Source organism: Heteronotia binoei, chromosome 15 (genome assembly GCF_032191835.1).
Source record: "Heteronotia binoei isolate CCM8104 ecotype False Entrance Well chromosome 15, APGP_CSIRO_Hbin_v1, whole genome shotgun sequence".
In the NCBI taxonomy this organism is placed as follows: Eukaryota; Metazoa; Chordata; class Lepidosauria; order Squamata; family Gekkonidae; genus Heteronotia; species Heteronotia binoei.
Window position 1 is genome coordinate 27,203,689 of NC_083237.1, and position 27,696 is coordinate 27,231,384.

At 51.5% G+C, this 27,696-nt stretch overlaps 1 protein-coding gene across 1 annotated transcript; it reads right to left on the reverse strand.

Moving 5' to 3' along the window:
• On the reverse strand, nucleotides 1–26,223 carry LOC132583334 (17-beta-hydroxysteroid dehydrogenase 14-like). Its single transcript, XM_060254997.1, has 7 exons — nucleotides 26,136–26,223; nucleotides 23,971–24,015; nucleotides 12,526–12,626; nucleotides 10,455–10,521; nucleotides 2,781–2,869; nucleotides 858–962; nucleotides 1–78 (listed from the first exon to the last, which is right to left on the reverse strand). The coding sequence occupies exons 1-7, from the start codon at nucleotides 26,221–26,223 to the stop codon at nucleotides 1–3; spliced, it is 573 nt and encodes a 190-aa protein (XP_060110980.1).
• Between the last annotated feature and the right edge of the window lie 1,473 nt (nucleotides 26,224–27,696).

The following is a 27,696-nucleotide window of genomic DNA, read 5'->3' on the forward strand; positions in this document are numbered from 1 at the left end:
TCATTTATACCAGTTGACTCGTACTCCGTATTTGCTCTCATCAATGGCCAAGGCTTTGGTCATTGCAATCGTAGCACCCTGCAAGAGAAATGCACAAGAAATAGGATTGCCAACTGACCAGAAATAGCTTGGCCTCCTCTTGTACCTTTGACTACACTCTGAAGTGGATAAAGGGGAGGTTTCCTAATGATATGGTCTTGAATAATGCCTACAATCCAAGTGGCTACCAAGCTTCTCTTAAAGGGAGAAGGAATTTTTCTTAATTCTTGCTGGCCACACCAATGAGGACAGGATGGGGGTTGGCTGGCCAGACCGTCTTGTCCTCCAAGACTGACTTCGAGCACCTGAGTCATCAGCATTCTCACAAAGACCTGCTCCTTTTGGGTAAGAAAAAATGGGAGGGGGGAGGTTAAACATCTGTTCAAGGGAGAGAATATTTCATTTTTTCAAAGCAGTTGGCAACCCCACTTGGGGTTCTCCAGGAAGGGTGAAAGATGCAAGATATTTTCAGCTTTGAGGCTGAAATGAGCTTTATTCAGCCTGATAATGAGAAGAAAGCAAATCGAAATTCCACAAAACCTTTACTGGTTATGGACTGGTTTTAGCCTCGTTGTGAGAATTGCCAGCTGGCCTGGAGAAACCCAGCCTGGCCTCCTCCTGTGCCTTTAGGAATAACTTGATTTATGAGAGCCCACAGGTGGAGTTTTTCAAAACACGGAGAATGTAGACACTATCATTGGCTCTCTCCATGCTGTGCAAACCTTCATCTGCCAGCCAAGCTGCTTATAAAAAGCTCAGGACAAGAGCAGAAGCATTTCAAAAAATTAGCAACCGATTTGACCCTTGGTCAGGATTACCTGGGATGTATCAGATGACAGAGCATTCTTGAACCCAATAGTAGCGTGAAGGCTGCTCATGTTGATGATGTTTCCTTTTGTTTGCCGTAGGTAGGGCAGTGCATACTGGGCAAAAATATAAGGAGAAATGATTTTATTTATTTTATTCGATTTTTAGCCCGCCCTTCCCATAGAACAGGCACAGGGCAGGTTACATAATAAAAACAGTCAACAGTAAAAACAGTAAAAGACCAATTTAAAATCTATAAAATCTAAAAATACAACAACTAAGATGGCAGATTCTGCTCACAGATGTGACTTATTGTCCAGGTCCAGCAGATCTTGTAGCGCTGGGAAGGAATGAGGGGGAGTGGGGGGGGGGAGGCCGATAACAAGTGATGCCCATTGCCTCAGCTGAAAACTTGGCAAAAGGGCTCTGTTTTGCAGGCCTTGCGGAACTGAGGCAGATCACGCAGGGCCCGGATCTCCAGGGGGAGCTCATTCCACCAGTTGTTGGTTTGCTGATCATAAGGACATACGGGGCTCATACAAGGAGAGTTGGTCCCAAAGGTATGCTGGGTAAGTACCAATACCTTAAACCGGATACTGTACTCAATGGGTAGCCAGTGCAGTTCACACAGCACAGGATGGATCCGTGCCCAAACAGGCAACGAAGTCAACATCTGTGTTGCAGCGTTCTACACCAGCTGGAGTTTCTGGAGGAGGGTCAAGGGTAGCCCCACGTAGAGAGAGTTTCAATAATTTAGCCTGGAATTGCATGGGTTACTGTGGCCAGGTCATGGGGGTCGAGATACAGGACCAACTGTCTGACCCAGATGGAAAAAGACCGATCTGGCAGTGGTGGTAACCTGGGCCTCCATAGTTAGGCATCCAGAAATGCCCCTAAGCTCTTCACCCTTGACATGGGCATCAATGGAGCCCCATCAAAGGATGGGAGCCTGATCTCTGATCCCAGTCTCCTGTAACCTAGACACAGCACCTCCGTCTTCAATGGATTCAGTTTCAGCCAGCTCTGTTGCAACCAACCAGCCACGGCTTGCAGTGTCCTACTGAATTCCTCTGGGGCTGAATCCTGGTGGCCATCCATCAGCACATAGAGCTGGGTGTCATGTGTATATTGATGACACCCCAGCTCATACCTCCAGATGATCTGGGCAAGGGGGCAATGTAGATGTTGAATAACATTGGGGACAGAATTGTTCCCTGCGGCACACCATATTGTAATGGGTGCCGCTGGGATATTTCACCCCCAAGCGCCACCCTCTGTCCCTGACCTTGGAGAAAGGAGACCAGCCATTGTAGGGCCAGCCCCTGTATCCCTGCATCGGCAAGGTGATGTGCCAACACTTCATGGGTGACCGTATCAAAAGCTGCTGACAGATCAAGAAGGATCAGCAGAGCCGAACCGCCTTGATCCAGATGCTTCCAGAGATCATCCACCAAGGCGACTAACACTGTCTCCGTCCCATGGGCAGGACGGAAGCTGGACTGGAAGGGATCCAAGACAACAGCGTCCTCCAAGAAAGCCTGAAGCTGTGTTGCCACTGCCCTCTCCACTACCTTCTCTTATGTCTCAGACCTCATAAGAGAAAAAGCACAAAGCTGCTGTATGCAACTGCAGACCATTATATTAATCCACATAGATTAGAGTTATCCACTGGCAGAGTCCTTCCTCAGTAGGGCTAGCAGAACTCCTGGCAACTGGAGATAGCAGGGATGAATCCTTATGGAACAATGCAGGTACTTAGATACAGAGCCATGGCCCATCTCCAATTGGGCAGCAGATGACTGAAGGACCCAGGGAAAGCTCTGCACCTCTAAACTATATACTGTTCCATTTTTTTTTCTACTTGACTTTCAACTCTGGAGGATGCCAGCTGCCCCCAGGAACAGGGAATCTGCTTATATATTAGAAACACTCACCTTGGATGCTAATAATGTGCTCACAGTATTGACATCCATGGTTTTTTTGAACTCTTGGGCAGTCAGTTCATCTGTTGATTCGAAAAAACCTGTTTGCAAAAGGATACAAAAGGGAAAGAGGGTTTCATAGAGGCCAGAGCTGCAGAGAGAGTTGCTGTCAGAACTTGTATCTTTACTGCTGCTTTCTTATAATGCAACCAATGCTGTATTGTACTCTCACTGTGAATCAGAGCGGCCTTGTTACTGAACCAAACCGACTCCATGTTGTAACCCCTGTTTAACCCAAAGTGCTTGAATAGTAATTAACCTTGCCCCACTGGTATCCAAAATATTTGGGGCTGTAGAATGAGTTATGTTATGTCTCTGCACATTCTCACACTGGGACCCTTTGAAGCCGAACAGCATGGCCTTCGGAGTAGGGAGGCATCCTCTCTACTGATAGTGATGGTGAGAAGACAGATGTGCCTGTAACGGTGCGAATTGTGGCTTTGTGAGATGTTTGCTTTACGTGTATAAAATTGAGTTGGTGCTGGCTCTCGCCATCACTGTTATCTTGCCTCTTCCAGTGCTTAGTTCTTTCTAATAAAATCCTAGCTTTGCAACCAAGTATGGGATCCGTTTGAAGTTCTTCAGTTCTGACATTATAACAGTGATCCTCATTGTTTCGTGGCTTATCTGTACTGGAGGCTTGGCCAGATGGCGGCAAAAGTTCCAGACGACGGAGAGCCCACCACCCCAACGGAGGACCCGCCGCTCGACCCAAAAGTGACGGGGGTTCGGCGCAAAATTAAGGTCCCAGCACCTTTCTCGGTCGACGCGTTCCCCGCCCCGCGAACCTGGAGCCCGCGGAAGTCTACGGCAGCGATCGACGCCGCGGAGCAACGGTACAGAAGCATGTTGGGCGAAGGGGGAACCGAAGACGGCGGCGACGACCAGGCAGAGGGCCCGGAGCCCCGAGGGGGAGACGACCAGCTCCGGACCCTCCGCAACGACTTATTCGACTGGGTGCGGGAGATCCACGACGACGTGCATCGGTCCCGCGTGTCGATGGCCGAAGAGATGCAGCAGAACCTGGGCGCAATCTACGACCAGCTTCGCACCTTGCAAACTGCGGTCCTGGGGGTCCCTGCTGGAGGGCTGCCGCTGGGGCAACCGCTCGCGGCCCCGCCGGCTCCACCGGCCCCAGCCCCGCTGGCTCCGGCTGCCCCGGCCCCGCAGGCTCCGGCCGCCCCGGCGCTACCGGCACCGCCTGCCCCAGCCCCACCAGCTCCGCCGGCTCCGGCCGCTCCGGCGCCACCGGCTCCGCCCGTTCCGGGGCTACCAGCGCCACCCGCCCCGATCCTGCCGGCCCTACTGGGCCCAGCGCCACCGCCGGCGGCACCTCGAGCCCCGGGAGGAGCCGAGGGTCGAGGAAGAGAGTTGAAGATTACTTTCGACGGGAATCCCGAGGACGTGGAGTACTTTACAATACAGTGCGACACGTTCTTCACCCACTGGGGTGCCGATTACCCGACCGAGGCCAGCCGAGTGTACCACATCGCGTCCCGACTGAGAGGCCCGGCCCGCAAGTGGTACGTGGGGCTCTTCATGGGAAGGAAGCCCGAACTAGCTACCGTGGCGGGGTTCCTGCACGCGATGCTCCACCAGTATGGCGACCCTCTGCGGGAGGAGAAGGCTGTCGCCGCCCTTCAGCGCATAGAACAGGGCAACCGCTCCACTCGCGAGTACGCCACCGAGTTCCTGGGCTACTGCGCAGCAGCGAGGGGATGGAACGAGGTCATGAAATACACTGCGTTTATCAATGGCTTGAACCCGAACATCCTCGACCGCTGCTACAGCCAAGGGAGACCCGACACGCTGGTCGGGTGGATCCAACTGGCCGGAGAAGTGGAGACCAACCTCCAACACGTCGGAATGCGGCGGCAGCAGCTGGCCAAGAAGGGGGCCAAACACACCCCGACTAAAACCGAAGGGCGGAAGACCCCGGCGACCTCGACTCCGTCCCCCGCCCGCAAGTGCTTCAGATGCGGAGGCCCGGATCATCTCGCCGCCAACTGCCCAGTGAAAGCGGGAACCACCCCACCCACGGCGAAGCCGACCACCCCGGGCCCGAAAAAGAAGAAGAGTAGCCGCTCGAAGGAGCCCAGCCGGGGCTCCGTCGCCACTTCCTTGGCGACTGACGAGGATTTTACCACCGACCTGGCGACTGTGGAAGAATCGACCGAGGAGTCGGACGACACCGAGTCGGCGGGAAACGACAGCGACCTGCTTTAATGGGTGCCGCAAAGCAGGTCCAACAACAGCCGGCACTCCTAACGGTGAGAGCCTCGGGGGGTTTACTTTTTATGGCCGTTACCCTCCTTAACCCCAACCTAAAGAGATTCATGCACGCCCGAGCGCTAATCGACTCAGGGTGTAACAGAGACCTGATCACCCCCTGCCTAGTCGAGGCGTTGGGATTAGCCACCTCGCCCCTGCCACAACCGATGCAATTCCAGCAGATGGACGGGGGGCCCATGAGGGGGGAGCCCTGTACACTTGAGACTCAGGCGGTCCCGGTAGGAACCGAGGAACATTGGGGGATTGAGACTTTCGTAATTGCCCCCTCTTGCTCTTTCGACGTGGTGGTAGGCTCGGCTTGGCTCGCCTGCCACCAACCAGACATAAGGTGGGAGGAACAAATCGTCCGATTCCCCGATTGGAGGTGCGAGCACCACCACTGGCGCCCCGAATGGGGGCCGCACGCTCCCCCCCAAAACATGCGGGCTTGCCTCACACTCGAGGAAGTCGCCACAATCCCCAAGGAGTATCGGGACCTAAGATTAGCATTTAGCGAGAAGGAAGCGGACGAGCTACCGCCCCACCGCCCTACGGACTGTGCCATTGAGCTGATCCCAGGGCACCAGCTTCCCAAAGCAAAACTATACTCCATGGGGTGGGCGGAAAAAGCAGAACTCCGAAAGTTCTTGGACAAAAATCTTAAACGCGGCTTTATACGACCGGCCACAGCCCCCCATGCCGCCCCCGTCCTATTCCGAAAGAAAAAGGACGGGTCTCTGAGACTTTGCACAGATTTTCGTGCGATAAACGGGATTTCCATGTCCAACGCCTACCCGATCCCGTTGATAAAAGACTTGTTGAACACCGTAGCAAAGGGAAAAGTATTTACCAAGCTTGACCTCCGAGACGCGTACTTCCGCGTCCGCATCAAGGAGGGAGACGAGTGGAAGACAGCCTTCAACACCCCTCTGGGACAGTTTGAGTACTTAGTTATGCCCTTCGGACTGCAAGGGGCCCCTGGTGTATTCATGAACTTTATCAATGAAGTGCTACGGGACTTCCTCTTTAAGGGGGTGGTGGTGTACCTTGATGACATCATTATCTATTCACAACATCTAAAATCTCATGTGCCACTGGTTAGAAAAGTGTTAAGCACCCTTTGTAAACACAAACTGTATGCCAAATTGTCGAAATGCGAGTTTCATAAAACAGAACTGGACTACTTGGGCTTCCGAGTGTCGGGGGAGGGATTGTCAATGGACCCCGCAAAGGTCCAAGCGGTGCTGGATTGGGAACCCCCTCGAACCCGCAAACAATTGCAAAGTTTTATCGGGTTCGCCAACTTTTACCGCGACTTTATTAAGGGGTTCGCTACAGTCATGCTCCCCCTCACGGAACTCCTCAAAACCAAAGGGAAGAGTGACGAGGCGAAAAAGCCAGGCGCGCGCCTAACGTGGACGCCTGACTGCCAAAAAGCTTTCACTGAACTGAAGCGCCTCTTCACCTCCGAACCCGTGTTGGCTCATCCCGACGAACTAAAACCCTTCGTGGTCCAATGCGACGCCTCCGACGCCGCAGTGGGAGCCATATTAATGCAAAGAGGGGAGAATGGGGTGCTCCGGCCGTGTGCCTACATCTCAAGGAAATTTTCCAATGAACAAAGAAATTGGTCAGTTTGGGACAAGGAGGCGTTTGCAGTCATGTTTGCCCTTAAAACTTGGCGTTCCTGGCTAGAGGGAGCGAGAGTCTCCTTCGAGATCTGGACCGATCATAAAAACCTCGAAGCCCTCACTGGGCGCCGCAAAATGACTGCAAAACAAATCCGGTGGGCAGGCTTCTTTGCTAAATTCGACTTTGTGCTGAAACACATCCCTGGCTCTAAGAACTTTTTGGCAGATGCCCTCTCCCGCATGCCGCAACACGACAGTCTCCGGGAGGAGGTGGTGGACTCACTAATTTCCCCCTCAGCCATTTCGGGGGGAGTCACCACCTGCTCCGGCAGGCAGACCGGCTCTCCGGATTCAGACCTGCTGCCTCGATTCCTCTCAGTGTATAGCCAGGAGACTGACCGCCCACCCAACTTAGTCAAAGCCGAAAACGGCCTCTGGCTGCACAATGAAAAGATCTATGTGCCCACTCCCCTCAGAAAGGAAGTCTTGGAACGCTGCCATTCTAGTCGCTTGGCCGGCCACTTTGGCTATGTCAAAACTCTCAACTTGCTCACCCGCCAGTTTTGGTGGCCAAAAATTAAAAGAGATGTGTCGGAATTTGTTCTCTCATGTCCCACCTGCCTCATGGCAAAGCGGAGGGGCGGCAAACCCCCGGGCCACCTGGTCCCCCTCCCTACAGCCGCCCGGCCTTGGTCGGTAGTCTCCATGGACTTCATTGTCGAGCTCCCGCCTTCACAGGGCAAGACAGTCATCTTGGTCGTAGTGGACACATTTTCAAAGCAAGCCCACTTCATCCCGTGCAAACAACTCCCCACCGCCAAAAAACTCGCCCAGCTCTTTTTCACCCACATTGTACGCCTACACTCATTCCCAGACAAGGTCATTAGCGACCGCGGAACACAGTTCGTTGCCAACTTCTGGCGGGAGTTCTGCAAACTAGCCGGCATTGAGCAAGGACTGAGCTCTGCCTACCACCCCCAGTCGGACGGACAGACGGAAAGGGTTAATAGTCTTCTAGAACAATACCTCCGCTGTTTCATTAATTTCCAACAGTCCAACTGGGTGGACCTCCTCCCTTTTGCGGAATATGGCTACAACAATAGCCTCCATAGCTCTACCAAAACCTCTCCTTTTCAGATCATCAATGGTTACGAAGGCAAGCCATTTCCCACACTCACCCTCCCTGCCAGCCCGTCCAAACCCACATCATGCCAGCAATGGTGGGAGGGCCTTCGTGAAGGCTGGAAGGGTATTCAGGAAAACCTGGAGGAAGCGAAAAAAGCCTACAAAAAGCAGTTTGACAAAAAACACTCCCCAGAGTGGGATCTAAGGGTGGGGGATACAGTCTTCTTGTCAACAAAAAACCTTCCCCTCCCCCAGTCCTGCCGTAAACTCGCACTGAAGTTCTTGGGGCCTTTTAAAATCAAAAGGGTCATAAACAAAGTAACGGTGGAACTCGATCTACCCAAAGCTCTAAGTAAGATCCATCCTGTTTTTCATTGCAGCTTGCTTCGGAAAGACCCTGGTGCTACGTCCTTCCATCCCAGGGCCCCACCGCCCCCTCCGACGACAGTGAGGGGTCAGAGTCACCATGAAGTCCAGGAGATCCTGGACTCCAAAGTCAAAAGGGGAAAACTGTATTATTTGATCAGGTGGAAACACTTCCCCCCGAGCTGTGATGAGTGGGTCGAATCTCAGAACGTAGCCGCTCCGCAACTGCTGAAAAAATTTCACCTACTATACCCGCACAAGCCCAAGGCGGGCCCCGCGGGAGGGGGCGCTTAGGGGGGGCAGTATGTCAGAACTTGTATCTTTACTGCTGCTTTCTTATAATGCAACCAATGCTGTATTGTACTCTCACTGTGAATCAGAGCGGCCTTGTTACTGAACCAAACCGACTCCATGTTGTAACCCCTGTTTAACCCAAAGTGCTTGAATAGTAATTAACCTTGCCCCACTGGTATCCAAAATATTTGGGGCTGTAGAATGAGTTATGTTATGTCTCTGCACATTCTCACACTGGGACCCTTTGAAGCCGAACAGCATGGCCTTCGGAGTAGGGAGGCATCCTCTCTACTGATAGTGATGGTGAGAAGACAGATGTGCCTGTAACGGTGTGAATTGTGGCTTTGTGAGATGTTTGCTTTACGTGTATAAAATTGAGTTGGTGCTGGCTCTCGCCATCACTGTTATCTTGCCTCTTCCAGTGCTTAGTTCTTTCTAATAAAATCCTAGCTTTGCAACCAAGTATGGGATCCGTTTGAAGTTCTTCAGTTCTGACAGTTGCATGCCTACCCACTCCTACAAAGTGCTAATGGATTTCATCTTTCTTTCCCCCCCTTTAAAGTAATACTCATTTGAATCTTTCCTTTATTTTTCCTTTATTCTATACTTTGTGCTCACAGACCATAAGCTAACAAATTTGATCATTCATAAGCTAACAAATTTGATAATTCAATGGTAGAATAATAGAAACCAATAATATAAAAGATAACCAAACAACCAGAAGTACTAAGTACAAAGCATAAAATATGCCAGTGCAGGGTTGGGATTCTAGTAGGAGCTCCTTTGCGTATTAGGCCACACCTCCCTTATGTAGCCAATCCTTCAAAAGCTTACAAGCTCTTGGAGGATTGGCTACATAAGGGAGGTGTGGCCCAATATGCAAAGGAGCTCCTGCTAGGATTCCACCTCTGCCACAAAGAAAAAAATGTCATTAAAAACCATAGAATTTTTTTTTTTTGCCACAAGAAGAGTTATACTTGGATTGGTATCAGCCAAAAGCTTTGTAACTGTTTTTTGTTTTGAGACGTGTCCCCATGTTTGAATTTAAGTAAAAGCACTGGTCTTCAGAGAGTTACAGACTCTGAATATGGAGGTTTCATCATAGCTCATCAGCATTGATGAACCTCTTCTACATGAATCTATGTGCAGGATACAAATTAGCAAAGCATTTGTGTAACAGGGAAAAAGCAAATGCAGAATTGTGTGCATTTAATTCTATTACAAGATAAAATCAGGGAAGGGTTACATGGGAAATAAAAGAAAATAAAGAACAGTCTAACTAATCTACACCCTCTTGTCTCCATTGTGGTGTCTTTTCTAACAACAACATAAGAATAAAGGGAGGAAGACTCACCCTCCCCAAACTCCTCCTCCTGTGCACCTGCCAGAGAGCAGGTACGGCCACCAAAATATTGATCAGCAAAAGCCAGGCTGAAGGCCACCTCATTATGAAAGGACCTTCTCCTTCTGTGGCAGGAAGATCCTCTCAGCATCTGATTGGTCATAAGCTAAGCTTGCTCCGTTAAAACCTATAAACAACAGCTTAACTCCTTCATGACACAAAGGTTGATACTTGCACATAAAGCCCCAACAGTATGGAAACCTCCAGCTAAACTACAGCCATCACTTCATCCTCAAACAGCAGAGTCCACCAGTTGATTCTTCTTTAAATGAAGTTGTACGTCCTTTAGAAGAGGTTGGGTTAAGAGACATGGGGCCTCAGGGAAGCGAATTCCAAGAGCTTAATCAAAATCTGCTGTGTTATTAGGTTACTGTAATTTCTTTGGTTGCTTTGGAAACACCTGCAAAGCTATAGTTCCTCGAACCCTTTATTGAGCAAGTCCATTCTGGCTTCTAAATAAACAAGCAATGCCCTTCCAGCCAGACACATACATCCCACGGATTCTTCCCAGACCCCCACAGTCTGAACATCACTCACCATCTCCAGCGTTGTTTACCAGACAGTCCAGGCATCCGTAATGTTCTACAGTGACCCGAATCAACCTCTGCAGGAACAGGGAGGAAGAGAGATCTAAGGATAACAACAGCATCAAGAGCCCTGCTGTCCCAGAGCTGTGAGCTGCACCTGTTCCAGGTGTCTGAAGCAAGCAGAGAAGACAGGGAAAGATGTGTAGGAAAGGAGCCTGGGAAACAGAGGAGAGGAGCCATATGTGTGAAGGGGCAATACCACATCCTGCTGAGGGAGAGATTGCAAGCCCCAGCCAGAGAGGACTGTAGGGGGAGTACCTTCTTTCTAAGGGGACTTTTCCATGTCCTTTGGCAGAATGCTATTGGCTGAATTCAGATGGCCAATTCAAACCGAGGTAGGTACTTCCCCCAAGTGGATTAATGAAAGCAAGGTCAGACAGGCACAGCTGCCGCCCATTTTGCCTTCACACTTCAATGTCTCTCAGACGGATCAAATTGCTGCCAGTAGGAAAGGGGTAGCAAAGTGTTCTGCCGCACTCCAGCCGGCTTCCCTGGCATCTAACCGCAGGAGTGTGCAAGTAAGGTGGATTGACAGTGTGAATCTGCCAATCAGTTCTAGGCCCTCACTGGTCTTTTTAAAGATCACAGCCAAAGAGCAGATGAGGGGATAAGCGTATATGCACATGACCACTAAAAATGTATGGGGAAAAAAGAAACCAAAACTGCGCCAAGGGGATGGCATCCAACAACCTCGTGAACACACCAAGTGCCCTCCCCCGCCACGAGATATGGGCGCCTCACATGGGAGCGTGTGATCAGGATTAGTCTGCTCCATTTTGGGGCAGCCCAATTTGTGATGCCTCCTGAATGCACAGAACTGCCCATCTGTACCCAACCATTTTGAGGTTTTCTTCCTAGAACAGTCTAGAACTCTCTGTCTCTCACTTGGTAAGGTAACTAGGTCAATCTCTTCTGTTTCCTTTCCAGTTTGTTAGTTCCACAAATTATTCTTCATTAGATCAGTGTCATGACTGCTGCATAGGCTCTCTGCTATAACTCCTCTGACCTGAGTAGGTCCAGAATCAAGGAGGGTAGGTTTGCAGTCAACTTTTGAGCCCTGACCATTGTCAGGTTCCACAAAACACTTGCACCAACCATGCAGAGGGCATGCTGTGGGACTGAGGGCTAGAAGCTTGAAGCTGAAGAAGAAATTAAGTGGAATCCCAAGCAAAGACTTAAGCAGAGGAAAGATGTGTGCCTTCACAGATGACAAACACGTTTTGAATTCATGAAAGAAAGGAAAGGTCCCCTGTGCAAGCACCAGTAGTTTCTGACTCTGGGGTGACATTTCTTTCACAACGTTTTCATGGCAGACTTTTTAAACAGGGTGGTTTGCCATTGCCTTCCCTAGTCTTTTACAGTTTCCCCCCAGCAAGCTGGGTACTCATTTGACCGACCTCTGAAGGATGGAAGGCTGAGTCAACCTGGAGCCGGCTACCTGAACCAGCTTTTGCTGGGATTGAACTCAGGTCGTGAGCAGAGGACTCTGACTGCAGTACTGCTGCTTTACCACTCTGTGCCTCATGAAAGAGGAACATTAATCAAGAGGAAAGGCCTGGAAGAATACTGTCATCATGAGCATTTAGACACCTGAGAATGTGACTATGGTTTTAGCAATGGGTATAGAAAGAGTGGTGTACCAAGGTGAGGGCATGGGCTGTGCTCTACCCAGGTGCAGCTTGAGGAAGGCCCTTAAAGGCAAGTCCCCAAACCAGCTTTATGCTGTATCCAGCCAAATGTATCTCCTTTGATTTTAAAAATGCAGTTCTGCCACACAGAGGCAGGCAATGGCAAAGCATCTCTGAATTCCTCTTTTGCCTTGAAAATCCTATGAGGTCACCATAAGTCAGCCATGACTTGATGACAACAAGAGAGAGAGAGAGGAGGGTGTGTTAAAAAAAATCCATCCTGGTTGCCCGATAGTCTCAGTTTGCCACTGTACAGAGATGAAAGAACACTTTATGGAGATGCTGAAGAAGAATCCCCAAAGAAGTACCAGTCTTCATCCTGTTTTAACCTACCTTAACATCTGACTCCTTGCGAACATCACAGACCTGGAAGCAAGCCTCCCCTGGGCACCCAGAAGCCTGCAGCTCCCTCTGAATCTCTTGTCCCTTTTGAGCTACAAGAGGGGAGAACACAACAGTTGTTCAAAAGTTTTTATTTTCCAACATTCACATAACAAAGAAAATACAAACGTACCTACGTAACACAAACAAAACAGACAACAAACTTCTAACCTGCCTTTTTTGTGCAGCCTTTGCCTTATCCGTTAATTTTTTCAGGGCTTTTTTTGAGAAAAAGCCCAGCAGGAACTCATTTGCATATTAGGCCACACTCCTGACAAGGGATGTGCATTCGGTTCGGCCGAACCGAATATACAGCCGAATCAACACTGATTCGGCTGTATTCGGAATCGGCTGTAGCCGATTCCCATTGCCGCCTATTATGCGGCAGCCGAATACGGCTCGCCGTATGCTTCCGAATAGCTATTCGGAAGTATATAGCTGTCAAAGCAAAAGGCGGAATGGCTTCTGCAGCCTCAAAGGAGCTGCTTTCCCGCCTTTAGTGGCCTCTTCCCGCCTCTCACATAGCCTCCCTGGGATCAGGGAGAGGGGGGGAGGGGGAAGAGGAGCCCCAGCAGCCAATCCAAAGCATGCATTTGCAAAATGCATTGCAAATGCATGCTTTGCAGGGCTGTTGTGTAGCTGATGGCCCAGCCATCAGCTACATTGTTGTTATTTTTGATCTTTTGCTTACTTGGGTATCCAAGTAAGCACTGTTGTCTGGCCAATCAGAGAGCAGTGCTATTTTTTGAAATTGCTCTCTGTAGGGCCAGAGAACCTTTTTAAGGAGTCTTCCTGCTGGACTGACTCCTCTATTGCTGTATTGGTGTGTGGCTTGGTGTGTGTGAGAGAGATTGTGCTGCTTCTGGTGGCTGGCCCTTGGCTTCAGCTGCTGCTGCCTGCTGCTCTCTCACTCAGCCTTACTTCCCTGGACTCAGAGAAGACAAGGTAAGACAGTTTTGGGGTTCTTGTTTTAGTTTTTGTTGGTAAAAGGACTAGAGTCCCTTTACTTGTCCAGATTTGGGTGGGTGAGTACTGGGTGGGTAGGGTAGCCTATTTGGGGTTGGGGTTAGGTTCTGCTGGGGGTGGGGGCCTGGGGTGGGGGGTTTTTGCTAATTTGCCCATATCTTAATTTAGTGAGAGGACTTTTTAAAGTGCAGTGTCCTTTTACTTCTCCTGATTTGGGTGGCTTGGATTTCTTGGGGTTAGGGTGAAGGGGTTTTTTTTGGGGGGGGGGAAGTTCCTGTATTATTAAAAGTTGAGTTTTTTACTGCTTCATTGTTTGATTTGTTTCTGCTGTGTTGTGTTGCTGCTGTGTTACTTTTCTCTTCAGGTTATTGGGGGGGGGGTGCTGTTTGGCCTAATTTTCACTGTTGAAAAGGCCACTTTTGTCCCCCCTTTTCCTGGTTCTGGTTTTAGGGGTGGGGGTGTTGTTGTTGACTGATTTGGCCTGAGTTTTCTTATTGGTGAAAGGCCACTTTTTAAAAACTTGAGTTGCTTTGCTTGGCCTTTTTTTCCTGTTGTCACTTTTCTTGGTTTGGGGGTGGGGGGGTGTTGTTCACTGATTTGGCTTAATTTTTCTTATTGGTGAAAGGCCACTTTTTAAACACTTGAGTTGCTTTGCTTGGCCTTTTGTGATTCTGCTGGTATTGTTTTGGTTTCTTAAAATTACCTCTGGTTGGTGTGGGGGTTGGCGAGGGTGTGTGTGGGCTGGGTCACTTTCTTGTTGTTATAGAGTGATTTTTGGAATCTGAGTGTGCTCTCGGTTTGGCTAGGGCCACTAAATAGGCTGCCCCACTAATAAGGGTGTTTTTAGGGATTGTGTTTTTTTGAAATTTAAAACAAAATTAATCCAGTTTAGGGCTTTATCTCCTTTCACAATTCAAGTAGGCCAGATAGGGGTGCTTTAAAAAGTTTTTAGGTTTCTCATAAAAGGCAGCGTGACTAATAGGCCACATCAGGCTCCCTTTTAAAGAGACTAGGGTTGCAGTGCATCTTGCTTTCAGCCACTGAAAGCCGGTGCATCCTTAGATTTCCATAGGGTAAACCACAGCTTCTCTCTAGTTATAGGGGACACCTGATTTCTAGTTTGCAAGGAAATCAGGTTTGTCCCAGGATCTAGTTAGGAGAAGTTTAACTAGGAGAATATAACAAGGATTGCCTTCATCTCAAGGTAGCCTTTTAAAAACTGCAGCCAGGTAGAGGCAGGATCACCTAGTCTCCTAAACTTTATCAGACTACTACCCCAACCCAAAGAAGGACAGGTTAGGGACCAAAAAACCAAATAAACAAGCTTTGGTGGGAGGGTTTTTAAAAAAGAAGTCAGGGCACCTGTTGGTTCAGGGTACAGTGCAGTGAGTTAGGTTTGTAAAAAACCCCACTCTCAGTTCAGGTTCTGTGAGACTGGCCAAGGGTGACATGAGTGACAGGCAGCAGAAGAGGGGCCCTAGGGGCAAGGCCAAGGAGAAGACTAGAGGGGTGGAGGGGAGGAGGAGGGGGAGGACCCAGGTCTCCCCCCCCCACCTGTGTGTGGGGCCACTCCACAGCCGCTTTCCAGTACTCCGACCTCTGGCCGGAGTGTGATGAAGAAGAAGGCCCGCCTTGGGCCCTTCATCGAGGCTGCTGCTGGGGCGCCCCCAGCAAAGGTGCCATTAGGTGCTGGCACTGCGCAGGGGTCTGCTGCTTGGGCAGTCTCTCCTCAAGCTGATGTCGCTCGGCCTCAGTAGCCAGAGGAGGGGCAGCAAGAGCAGCCCTCCTTGGAGATGAGCTTTGGGGACAGTTTTCTGTCCAAAATGATCACCCCAAGGAGGGTGGAGAGTGTTGTGCAGGAGCTGGAGGAGAAGCTGGTTGAGGAGGACCAGCCCCCTTCTTCAGATCCTTCGGGCACCAGCAGACCTTCAGGGGATGGCCAGGAGGGGAGGCCGCATGGGGTGGAGGGGGAAGAGATGGAGACACACGAGGTGCCTCTATCTCCGCCCACTTTCCCCCGGCGGCCAGCCCCTCCTGCCACCCCGAGGCACGATGTGTCTCTGTGCCAAAGAAGGTGGCTCCGGACACCCAACCTGCCAGTCAGTTTGGGCATCCTTTCACCTCTGAAGTATGGAAGAATTTCCAACTTATGGAGGATCCACGTTATGCGAAGTGCAAGCTGTGCAGGGCCTGGATCAGTTGTGGGCGGGACCCTGCCCACCTGACTCCGGGGGGGATTCGAAATCACCTGCGGAAGCACCACCCGGGGGTGCTTCTTAAGGGGGAGAAGCAGGCTGGTGCTGTGTTGTCCAAGCGGACAACAACACCACCCAGCCAGGGGGTCCGTCCCATTGCGACTACCCCCGCTCTCCAGGAGCGTTCCGTGGGAGAACAGGGACGCCAGGCATCTCTGCCTGACATGTTTGGTAGGGGCACCTCTGTGCCAAGAGGGGGAATCAGGCACAGCAGGAGGGTGATCGCCTGGCACCTTGCCAGGTCGGTCGCCCATGGGCTTCCGTTTTCAGTTGTCGAGAATCCTGGGGTGCGAGGGTTGCTGGAGTACCTGGCGCCCTGGTACAAAATTCCTGCTAGAACCACCCTTAGCAGGACCATTGTGCCAGCTCTTTTCAGGGCTACCAGATCTGTGGTGAAGGAGCATTTGTCCCGTGCTGCCGGGGGGACTGTTCATTTCACCTCAGATATTTGGACCTCCAAACATGCGTTCGAGGGGTATCTCTCCCTGACTGCGCATTGGTGGCAACCCAGTGAGGTGCAGGGTGGGGGTGGCAGTAGTGACAGGCAGGGTCAGGGCCGCCGGGCCGGCTATCGCTGTGCCTTGCTGCACGCCGAAGCAGTCGACGCGCCGCACACGGTGGACACTCTCAGAGCCATCCTCTCACAGCAGTTAGAGGGCTGGGTAGGCAGCAGGGACGTCGCCAAGGGCTTCGTGGTGACGGATGGTGGCTCAAACATCAAGGCGGCTGTCCAGCGTGAGGGCCTAAAACGCCTTCCTTGCGTGGCCCACCTTCTCCACCTCGTGGTCAAGGACGCGTTGGGACAGACGAAAAACCAGGATCGTCTGTATCAAGCCGCGACCCATGAGTACCGACTTCTGCTCCAGAAATGTCGCCACATCACGGGTCACTTCTCACGCAGCAATACGGACTCGTATCGGCTGCGTGAGAAACAGACACTGACAGGCGTGCCATGGCACCGCCTGCTCGGTGACGTCAGCACACGCTGGAACTCCACCTGCGCCATGCTGGAGCGCATGGTGGAGCAGAGAGCAGCCCTGGATGCCTTTGTCTCTGAGACGAGGGTCTTTCGGGATGAGAACCGTCTCACCCAAAAGGATTGGGTGGTCATTTCTCAGACTGTGGAGGTTCTTGGGCCTTTCAAGACCTACACAGAAATGCTCTCGTCTGACACGGCGAGCATCGCACTGGTTGTCCCCATGGTCCAGATGGCCCATGAGGACCTGGCCTCATTTCTAGTGCCAGCTCAAGGCCGTGTAGACGTTCTTCCAGCAGTGCGCGCCCTGGTTGTTAGGCTGCAGGTTGGGCTAGAGGCCCGCTTTCAGACTTTCACCCAGGTTAAGGTCTACATGATGGCGGCCATGTTAGACCCGCGCCTTAAGGGCACAGTCGCCGAGCGGGCCAACGGGCTCGATCGCTGGCGAGACGAGCTCTCCCAGAAGGTCGAGCGTTCCAGAGTCAGGGGGGGCCCAGTGTCAATAGTTGAAGAGGAGGGGGGTGGAAGCAGCTTATCTGCGAGTGCAACTTCCGCTGCTGTTGTTCATCCCCAGGCTCCCCAGCTAGGCAGTGTTTCCCACCAGACTCACACCATGAGGAGTGCTGAGGTGACATTCATCGGGCGGGTCGTTGGCCCCTCTAGGAGCGGTAGGGCACCGAGAGCGGAGACGGGTGCTGCGATGGTGTGGGACTATCTTTTTGAGCCCCTCGAGCCGCAGGAAGTGTCTCCTTTGGACTACTGGGTCACGAAGGAGGGGGTCTGGCTGGCCCTCTCCACCGAGGCCAAGGCGTTCCTCTCCTGCCCACCGACGAGCGTGCAGAGCGAGCGCGTCTTTTCACATATGGGCGACATTGTCTGCCCACATCGCAATCGCCTGCAACCCTGGACAGTGCAGCAGTTGATCTTCCTGAAGGTGAACTTGCCTCTGTTCGGCTCCCCAAACATGGACTTTGAGATTGAATGAAGTGAGCACCTACTTGTGCCTGCATCCTCTCTTGGCCCGCGCTTGGAAGATGGTTGTAAAACGCTCCTCCAATAAAAACTGACTAGAGTCCAAAGACAGCCCAAAAACTCACTCACAAATTGATTGGCAGTGCATCCCTTCCCCCCTCATCCCTCCCCAAACCAAAAGTGAATGCTGGTTTAAAAACTGCAAAGCGATCCAAATTTCTCCTGTCCTCCACCCACACATGCCTAATAATACTGAAAGGGCCATTGCAGCCCCCAACTGTAACCGACAGCACCCACAGGCATAACCTACCCAGTTTTTTTTCAGGGGCAGGAGGAAGAAAGAGGGAGGTGCCAGTGATGATGACAGGCAGCCAGCAGCCATACCAATGCTGAGGTCCCTCTAATGGGACAGTGATGCTGGTGTGTTACTGCTGAGCTGAGAGAGAAGGAATGGTTGCCTTCCTCTCACATAATCTGAGGCCCTCCCAGTGATCTTCCTCATTTGGGGTGCAATTCTGGCTCGCCTCCTCGTGGTGCACCCTAGGTAACGCGACAGAGCCGGGACCAGCCAACCATCCATCACTCAAGGTAAGTCAAAATGCTTCTTGCTTTGTGTTACAGAATGATGTAGAGCTAGGTGTGGTGGTCCACCACTTCTCTTATTTGAGACTAGAGTTGTGTTGTTTGGGGCAGGGAAGCTGGCACCTGGGTGAGAGACCCAGAGGCAGCATGCTTGTTGTGGTTGGCCAGCTCTCCCCTTGTTGTTTGGGGCAGGGCTGGAGAGCTGGCATCTGTAGATTGTGTGTTCTGTGGCAGGGAAGCTGGCACCTGGGTGAGAGACCCGGAACCAGCAGGCTTTTTGTGGTTGGCCAGCTCTCCCCGTGTTGTTTGGGGCAGGGCTGGAAAGCTGGCATCTGTAGATTGTGTGTTCTGTGGTAGGGAAGCTGGCACCTGGGTGAGAGACCCAGAACCAGCAGGCTTTTTGTGGTTGGCCAGCTCTCCCCGTGTTGTTTGGGGCAGGGCTGGAGAGCTGGCATCTGAGTTTGCTGCAGATTGTGTTTTGTGTGGCAGTGACGTTGGCAACTGAGTTTATATTGGTGCCAGGCCTGCGGGGTTCATAGAGTAGATAGAGGGATGTAGTGTATTTGGGTCCTATAGAGATTCTCTGGTGTGAAGTTAGGTTTGGCTTTGGGTGCCCCAGGAATTGGACCCCCTGGTCCAATTTTTTTTTGGCCTTGTGGGTTTTGTGTGGGACAGTGCCCTGAAGCTGCACAGCAGTTTGGGGGGCTCTCCTCAAAACCTCCTGCTCCCCAGAGCCACTTTTCCCACGGCAATTGCAGTGAGGAAGTGTCTCTAATTGGTTTTTTCTCACCATTGGGAGCAGTGTTCCTTTTGGGGTGCCCACAGATGGGTGCCGTCTTTTGGGGCCCGGGGGGGTTGCATGCTGGGGAGTCCCCTGAAGCTGCCCTGCAGTTTTGGGGGCTCTCCCTCAAACCCCCTGCCCCCCAGTAGCCTCTAATTATGCCGTATGTTGCCATTGATTTCAATGGCCCATAGGGTGTAATGATGGAATAGGGGCACCCTCTTTGGGTGCCCCTGGAATGGGATCCCGTGGCCCAATCTTTTTGGGACTTGGGGGGGTTGGAGGGGAGAGTCCCCCGCAGGTCCCCTGCAAATTTGGGGACTCTCCCTCAACCCCCCCCTCCAGGCGGCTTCAAATATACCCTATTTGCCATTGATTTCAATGGCCCTTAGGGTATAATAGGGCCGTATATTCAGAAATAGCCGCGCATTACCCTATATGCGGCTATTCCGAATACGGTATTCAGTAGTATACGGGGAATCCGAATTGTTTTTCCCCGTATACTTCCGAATCCGTGTATTTCCGAATTTTTTTTTTTTTTGCACATCCCTACTCCTGACACCAAGCCAGCTGGAACCGCATTCCTGCATCTTTCTTTCCAGTTGTGCCCCAGTTCTAAATACATGCAGGAATAATGAAGGAGGAGGAGAAGGAAAAGGGGAAGGAGAAGAGTTGGATTTATACCTCACCCTTCACTTTGAGTCTCAGAGCAGTTTACAATCTCCTTCCCTTCCTCTCTCCACAACAGGTGCCCTGTAAGGTAGTTGGAGACCTCTGAAAGAACTGCTCTTGAGAGAACAACTCTGAGAGAACTGTGACTGACCTAAGGTCACCCAGCTGGCTTTTATTTATATATTTATTTATTTTATTCAATTTGTATCCTGCCCTCCCCGCCGAGGCAGGCTCAGGGCGGCTCACATGGTCATGCCTATGCATGAATATAAACATACCACAAAACATTAAAACAATAAAAATAATTTAAAACGTAGAAACTGACGTTTCAGGTGCTATAATCTTAGTTGTGTGGTCTTACTATTCCAGCTAGATGTTCTCAGTAAAGCAAATCTTAATGGTCCAGACATTCTATATGAAGCAGATTGCAAGAGGTGGTCCAGATATTATTTGGAGACTGTAGTAGCCAATAATCTAACCTGCAAATGCCTGGTGGAAGAGTGTCATCTTGCAGGCCCTGTGGAAATGTACGAGCTCTCGCAGGGCCCTTACCTCCTCCGGGAGCTCATTTCACCAGTGTGGGGCTACTACACAAAAGGCCCTAGCTCTAGTTCACATGAGCCTGGCCTCTTTAGAGCTGGGGATTGAAAACAAATTTTTTTACTCAGACCAAAGTGCTCTCCAAAAACATGTGGGGAAAGGCAGTCCCTAAGGTATGCAGGTCCCTGACCATATAGGGCTTTGAAGGTAAGAACCAACACCTTGAAATGAATCTGGTACGCAATGGGCAACCAGTGCAGCACTTTCAGCACAATGTGGAAGAATGGAGTATCAAACGGTTTTCCAGATTAGAGTCCACAGTTCTTAACCACTATTCCACAACTGGCTCTGGAGCTGTTCTTCTAAAATGATTTTCATAACCTGCTTCTGGCATAGGGTGGCCAGACCGTCCCGGTCTCCCGGGACTTTCCCGAATCTGGCCCCCAATTCCCGGCTCCCGGGCTGGGTATACCGGGACCATTAGAGGTCCCGGTTTAGCCAGCCAGAGAGCCGGGGGCCGCGCGCGCGGGCAGAGAAGGCGGCGAGTGAGGGAGGGAGCGACCCTGCGCGTGCGCAGATCGCCCTGCGCACGCGCAGGGACGCTCCCTCCCTCACTCGCTGCCTTCCCCGCCCGCGCACGGGGCCTGGCGGTGGCGGCGGAGGCCCGGGAGGGCGTCGGAAAGGCCCGCGGTGGCCGCTGGAGGCCCTCCAGCGGCCACCGCGGGCCTTTCCGACGCCCTCCCGGCCTCTAAACCCCCACCCCCCTTTGTCCTCCGCCCGGGAGGGCGTCGGAAAGGCCCGCGGTGGCCGCTGGAGGCCCTCCAGCGGCCACCGCGGGCCTTTCCGACGCCCTCCCGAGCCTCTAAACCCCCACCCCCGTTGTCCTCCGCCCGGGAGGGCGTCGGAAAGGCCCGCGGTGGCCGCTGGAGGCTCTCCAGCGGCCACCGCGGGCCTTTCCGACGCCCTCCCGGCCTCTAAACCCCCACCCCCCTTTGTCCTCCGCCCGGGAGGGCGTCGGAAAGGCCCGCGGTGGCCGCTGGAGGCCCTCCAGCGACCACCCTGGGCCTTTCCGACGCTTCCCGGGCCTCTACCACCCCCCCCGTGCTCCTCCGCCCGGGAGGGCGTCGGAAAGGCCTCTCCGCCGCCGCCGCCGGACTCGTCGCCGCCGGACTCGCCGCAGGTAAGGGGGCCGAAAATGGGGGGGGGGCTGGCGGGAGGGGGTGGCCTTCCTTCCTTCCCTCCCTCCCTCCTTTCTTCCTTCCTTCCTTCCCTCCTTCCTTTCTTCCTTTCTTCCTTCCTTCCCTCCCTCCCTCCTTTCTTCCTTCCCTCCTTCCTTCCTCCCTTCCTCCCTTCCTTCCTTCCTCCCTTCCTCCCTTCCCTTCCTTCCCTTCCTTCCCTCCCTCCTTTCTTCCTTCCTTCCCTCCTTCCTTTCTTCCTTTCTTCCTTCCTTCCCTCCCTCCTTTCTTCCTTTCTTCCTTCCTTCCTTCCCTCCTTCCTTCCTCCCTTCCTCCCTTCCCTCCCTTCCCTTCCTTCCCTTCCTTCCTTCCTTCCCTTCCTTCCTTCCCTTCCTCCCTCCCTTCCTCCCTTCCTTCCTTCCCTCCCTCCCTCCTTATGTTCTTATGTGACACAGAGTGTTGGACTGGATGGGCCACTGGCCTGATCCAACAGGGCTTCTCTTATGTTCTTATGTGACCCAGAGTGTTGGACTGGATGGGCCACTGGCCTGATCCAACAGGGCTTCTCTTATGTTGTTATGTGACGCAGAGTGTTGGACTGGATGGGCCACTGGACTGATCCAACAGGGCTTCTCTTATGTTCTTATGTGACGCAGAGTGTTGGACTGGATGGGCCACTGGCCTGATCCAACAGGGCTTCTCTTATGTTCTTATGTGACGCAGAGTGTTGGACTGGATGGGCCACTGGCCTGATCCAACAGGGCTTCTCTTATGTTCTTATGTGATGCAGAGTGTTGGACTGGATGGGCCACTGGCCTGATCCAACAGGGCTTCTCTTATGTTCTTATGTGACACAGAGTGTTGGACTGGATGGGCCACTGGCCTGATCCAACAGGGCTTCTCTTATGTGACAATACTGACTTTGGTGGACCCAAGCACTGATTCAGTGTAAGGGAGCTTTGTGTTTGTGTCTTCTAGTGCAATTTTGTTCTCAGATCCTGTATTTACTTCATCAGTATATGGGATAAGGCACTTTCTCAACTGTGCTGCATAATGCAGCCTATTTATTTTGTCCTGTTGGCTCTGTTGGCTCTATCTGCGCCACCTTCATCACTTTCGGGGTGTGGATCCCCCAGTGGAGTGGTCTCCCGACTCCCTCCGCCGGCTGTTTCTGATAGCCGTGCGCCCCCTCTTTCATTTGATATGTGTCCCGTGCGGGTGCCACCCTCCCGCCGGGAGATGCCGCAAAATGAGCCCCCTTGAGGCTTATGGCGGCAGGGCTCGGGGGAAGCGAGTTAGACTGCTGTTCTTTTGAGGGGTTATAGAGTATTTCGAGCCCGTCCCTGTGGCATCGGTCCCATCATTGTGGGGCCCAGGGGGCCGGCGCAGCGGCACGCCGAAGCAGCCTGTCACTAATAACACAGGTCGAGATGCAGGACAGGAACCCGGAAGTGACCGACAGGCTGCTTCAGCGTGCCGCTGCGCCGGCCCCCTGGGCCCCACAACGATGGGACCGATGCCACAGGGACGGGCTCGAAACACTCTATGACCCCTCAAAAGAACAGCAGTCTAGCTCGCTTCCCCCGAGCCCTGCCACCATAAGCCTCGAGGGGGCTCATTTTGCGGCATCTCCCGGCGGGAGGGTGGCATCCGCATGGGACACATATCAAATGAAAGAGGGGGCGCACGGCTATCAGAAACAGCCGGCGGAGGGAGTCGCGAGACCACCCCACTGGGGGATCCACACCCCGAAAGTGATGAAGGTGGCGCAGATAGAGCCAACAGAGCAAACAGGACAAAATAAATAGGCTGCATTATGCAGCACAGTTGAGAAAGTGCCTTATCCCATATACTGATGAAGTATATACAGGATTTGAGAACAAAATTGTTTCCGGCGGTGATATTTGGGGGATTTTTGGGGACGTCACAGGAAGTGCTGTGAAGTCACTTCCTGTTTCCGGCAGTGGCATTTGGGGGAAATGATGTCATTTGGGGGAAGTAATGTCACAGGAAGTGATGTCACTTCCCGCTTCCGGCAGGTGACGCGGGGAAATGATGTCACAGGAAGTGGTGTCACTTCCTGTTTCCGGCGGTGGCATGACGTCACCGGAAGTGACGTCACTTCCTGTTTCCGGCGGTGCACACGCGCTTCGCGCACGCGCACCCCTACCTTCCCCCCCCAGAGGTGTCCCTGGCTGGCCTTCAAACATTATGGTCACCCTATTCTGGCATGGGGCCTGTTTTATGAAAATCAATTTTGGCAACTTAATGTTTTGTTTTTGTAATTCTCTAGCTTGGCTTCTTAATTCCTGGGCTGTTAAATCTTTTTTTTAAACTCACAATTCTTATGCTTTGGTATAATTTCATTATGTTTGTAAGCTTCCGCAAGAAAATTTTCTGTGGAACTGGCATATTCATTTTTAAAACAAACAAGGGGACCCGCTGGTTGTGGGGAAAGGGAAAGTGCTCTGGACTCACCTTCAGATGCTTTTGAACAAAAGACCACACTGGACCCCTGGCGGACTGGAAGGCAAGGAGAGAAAAGAATGGAGACAAAACTCAGAGGCTTGGAACACATGGAGATCTACATCACAAAGTTTATTGACTGGTCTAAAATACTCACCTTCTCCCCCCACCCCCATTTTGGATCTCCAGCCCTTCCAAAAACAACCCACAAACACTTTGGAGAGGGGTGGGGTGGGGAATACTTCTTTTCAGTCTCAGGAGGGGCAGCCTTCTGTGGGCAGATCACAGCTCCCCTTCATTTCTCAGAAATCATGGGCGGGGGGGGGGGGGAGGAAACATCATTAAGAAAGTGTGAAATCATCACCAATGTCCTTAAGTTGTTATTCTATACAAGTAAACTTGTTTTCCTGGTGTTAAAATTTGATATTCTTTTTTAACAAAACAATTGCGCACACAATTGCCTTTTCTATACAGTGGAATGAATTTTCTCCAACAGCATCATTCCCCGGTTATACTTCTAGCCTGGGCAATGGGCCAGCGGTAGCAGGAGGGGGAGCCCATCCTATAACACGGAAGCTCACCGGGCAGCCTTGGGGCCAGTCACAGACTCTCAGCAGGGCCAGCTCTAGACTATCTGGCACGCTAGGCGACAGTGGAGCCTCTAGATGCAGAAGGGTGCAATACCTGTGGAAAGCAGAGGAGGGAAGCAGGGAGCTGGCACCTTAGTCCTAGGCTCTTCTTGTTTGAGGTAACTGAGATTTATGGATGGAAACTGGTAAGGGAGGGAGACTTTTGTTCTAAGTTGTAAATTTTAGAATTATTGTTCCTGGGCTGTGTTATCTAAGGGGGAGCTCATTTGGGACCTTCGTCTTGGAAGCCGGTACACAGAGGATGAAGCTGGAAATGGACTTTGAGAGTCACAAGCTGTGAACGAGGGGGAAGTTAATTGTTTGGACTTTCCTAGTTGGGGGAGGGGGATCCCCTGTTGGGGGAGGGGGAATCCTCCGATTTTTGGGTCTCTTCTTCGCCGCTGGCCAGATGGCTGGCAGAAGGGAATTCCAATCTCAAATACAATGTAATGATATCACACAGAAGTGACACCATCACACTGTAGAATTTTGCCATGCAACATCACTTATGTGATGATGTTCACTTCCGCATGACATCATTACATTGCTTGCTCACCCCTCCTTCCGAAAACTGCTTCCCCTTCCCTGCTTCTGTGTCGGTCTGACCCGGTAATCCTAAAGATCACTGTTCTGTTGTGTTACTAAATTCTGTGTTTTTGTTACATGAAATGACGTTAAGTGAAAAGTCAAAATGTTTTATCCAGGGGTCATATTGTAGAAAAATAGGTGGTGGAGCTCATCCAGGGATTGTTATGCAGCTGCACCTACTAGTCAATGGAGAATATAGGTAGCTGGGGAGGAAGAGGGGGAACCCTCAGAAAGGTTCAGGAGCTGCACTTCTGTGAGCTCCTGCTGAGTTCAAGGCCTAGTTTTATCTTCTGAAATACTGAAAGATTCATTCCAAGTTCTGCCCCACAGAACCCACACACTGAGGTTACATTTGCAGGACAGACAAAAACGCCTCTCATAATATAAAGTGCACATTTCCCTCTCTCCTAAATTTCCTCCATCCCAGATTAGAGTTGTAGGGAGTAAAGATGCCTGCCTGGAATCAAAGATCACCTCCGGACAACAGAGACTAGTTTCCCTGGAGAAAATGACCCATTTGGAGAACATAAAAGAAGCCATGTTGGATCAGGCCAATGTCCCATCCAGTCCAACACTCTGTCACACAGTGGCCAAAAACCTCAGGTGCCATCAGGAGGTCCATCAATGGGGCCAGGACACTAGAAGCCCTCCCACTGTTTCCCCTCCCAAGCACCAAGAATTAGAGCATCAGTGCCCCAGACAGAGAGTTCCAACAATACGCTGTGGAGTCTATGGCATTGTACCACACTGAGGTCCTTGACCTCCCCAGGCTCTATTCCCAAATTTCCAGGAGTTTCCCAACTTGGACATGGCAACCCTTCCTCTCTCCCCACCCTACTGGTGGCCAGTAGGGACTTGGCAACCCTAATTGGGGAGTAAGATGTCCAAACTCCTGGCAGGCTTGAACCCAGCCACTGTTGGCAGAAACCGCCCCTTCTTTCATACCCACTTCATTCTTACCAAATTCTTTCACAGTGGCCAGACCAATGCCTGAGGTGCCACCAGTCACGATCACCACCTTGTTCGGGTAACGCAAACAAGTTGCCATGACAGCTGTTGCTCTTAATGACTGAAATTCACATTGAGTTTGAGTATATATACACTGCTGGGTGGAGCAACATAACTGCTGAATTTGGAAATATAAATTGCTGGGTTTGAGCAACACAGCTGCTGAATTGGCATGTTGGGAGGAGGGGATGTAGCTACTTTGCTGACTTTCACCTTGACAGGTTGAGGATCATGAAGGCTAGTCAGGACCGGATCTACACATTTTTTGAGATGGGGCAAAATTAAAAAAATGATGCCCGCTTATAGGCCCATTCTATCTTATGGACCCATAGAATAGAATGAACTCCATACCCAATTTGGCGCCCCCCCCCCCATTGTTGCCTGGGGCAAGCACCCCCCCAGATCCGGCCCTGGGTCTAGTCATCATTGAATTGGGAGAAGAAGACTGGGGGGGGGAGGCTTTCTAGAAGCTTCTATGTTTTCCCGCCATTACAGCTTTTTTCCTGGCTGTCCTGAGCCGAAGAAGCAGTAGCCAGGAGCTATGAGGAAAGCAATTTCCACTGGATTTCTATTCAAGCTCTTTCTGCCAGGGCTGTTGTGATGGACTCAGGCACTTAGCCTGAATGACTGAGAAACATGCTTGCAGCGATTGGCTGGAATGTTGCCCAAGCAACGGAAAAGTATCCTTTTGAGGTTTGCTCAGCAGAAAATTTAGGATTTTTGTCTGAGCCAGGGAGTGTTTGAGAGAGGTCTTCAGTATACGAGTCTGAAGTGAAGACGGTGGGCTTAGGTCAGGCAGTTGTAAAACCAACTGGACGAGGGGCTGAGAACGGCCAGAGGGGCTGGGCTCCTTGTGGGAGACAGAACTGAGTGGACTCTGTTTGAAAGAGGGAGTTTTCAAGCGGTTTGAAACTCTCTGAGGGAGGTTTTGCCAGCACATCAGGCAATCTCCAAGTACAAACAGGATCACACAAATACACACTGAGGTGAGAACTGGAGTTTGGTGGTCAGCAGGGTTACCCAAGACTCAGACCAGAGGACTAGCTGTGGGGCTGAGACGCATCGGTATTGAGGGGTGTGAGTCCTGGAAGATAGCTAGTGTGAAAGGGTCTGTGAGGGAGAATACTGACACCAGCCAGGAGTTCTCTATGTGTGTGTGGAAGAGTGATTGAAGTGTGCTATTTTTATGATTTGGCACTGCCAAAGTTAGGGGAAACATCTGAAGAAACAGCATTTTGAGTCCCCAGAAGGTGCAGACAGCCTGTGTAAAATAGAGTCTAGTGGGACTCTGAAACCTGCCTGGTTTATTGTTTATTTTAAAGATATTCTGCCAAAGTAGTGTTGTATTTTACCTCAGCCTGATTAGTCTCTGTAATTGTTTTATTCTGCCAACCAGCTGCCAACTGATTTGCCTCTTGCATAGTGAATAGTCATAATCAATATTATTTCATCCCTCTCCCTTGCCTTTTGTTCCTTAATAAATATTTTGTGGTTTTTAACTTTAAAACCATCT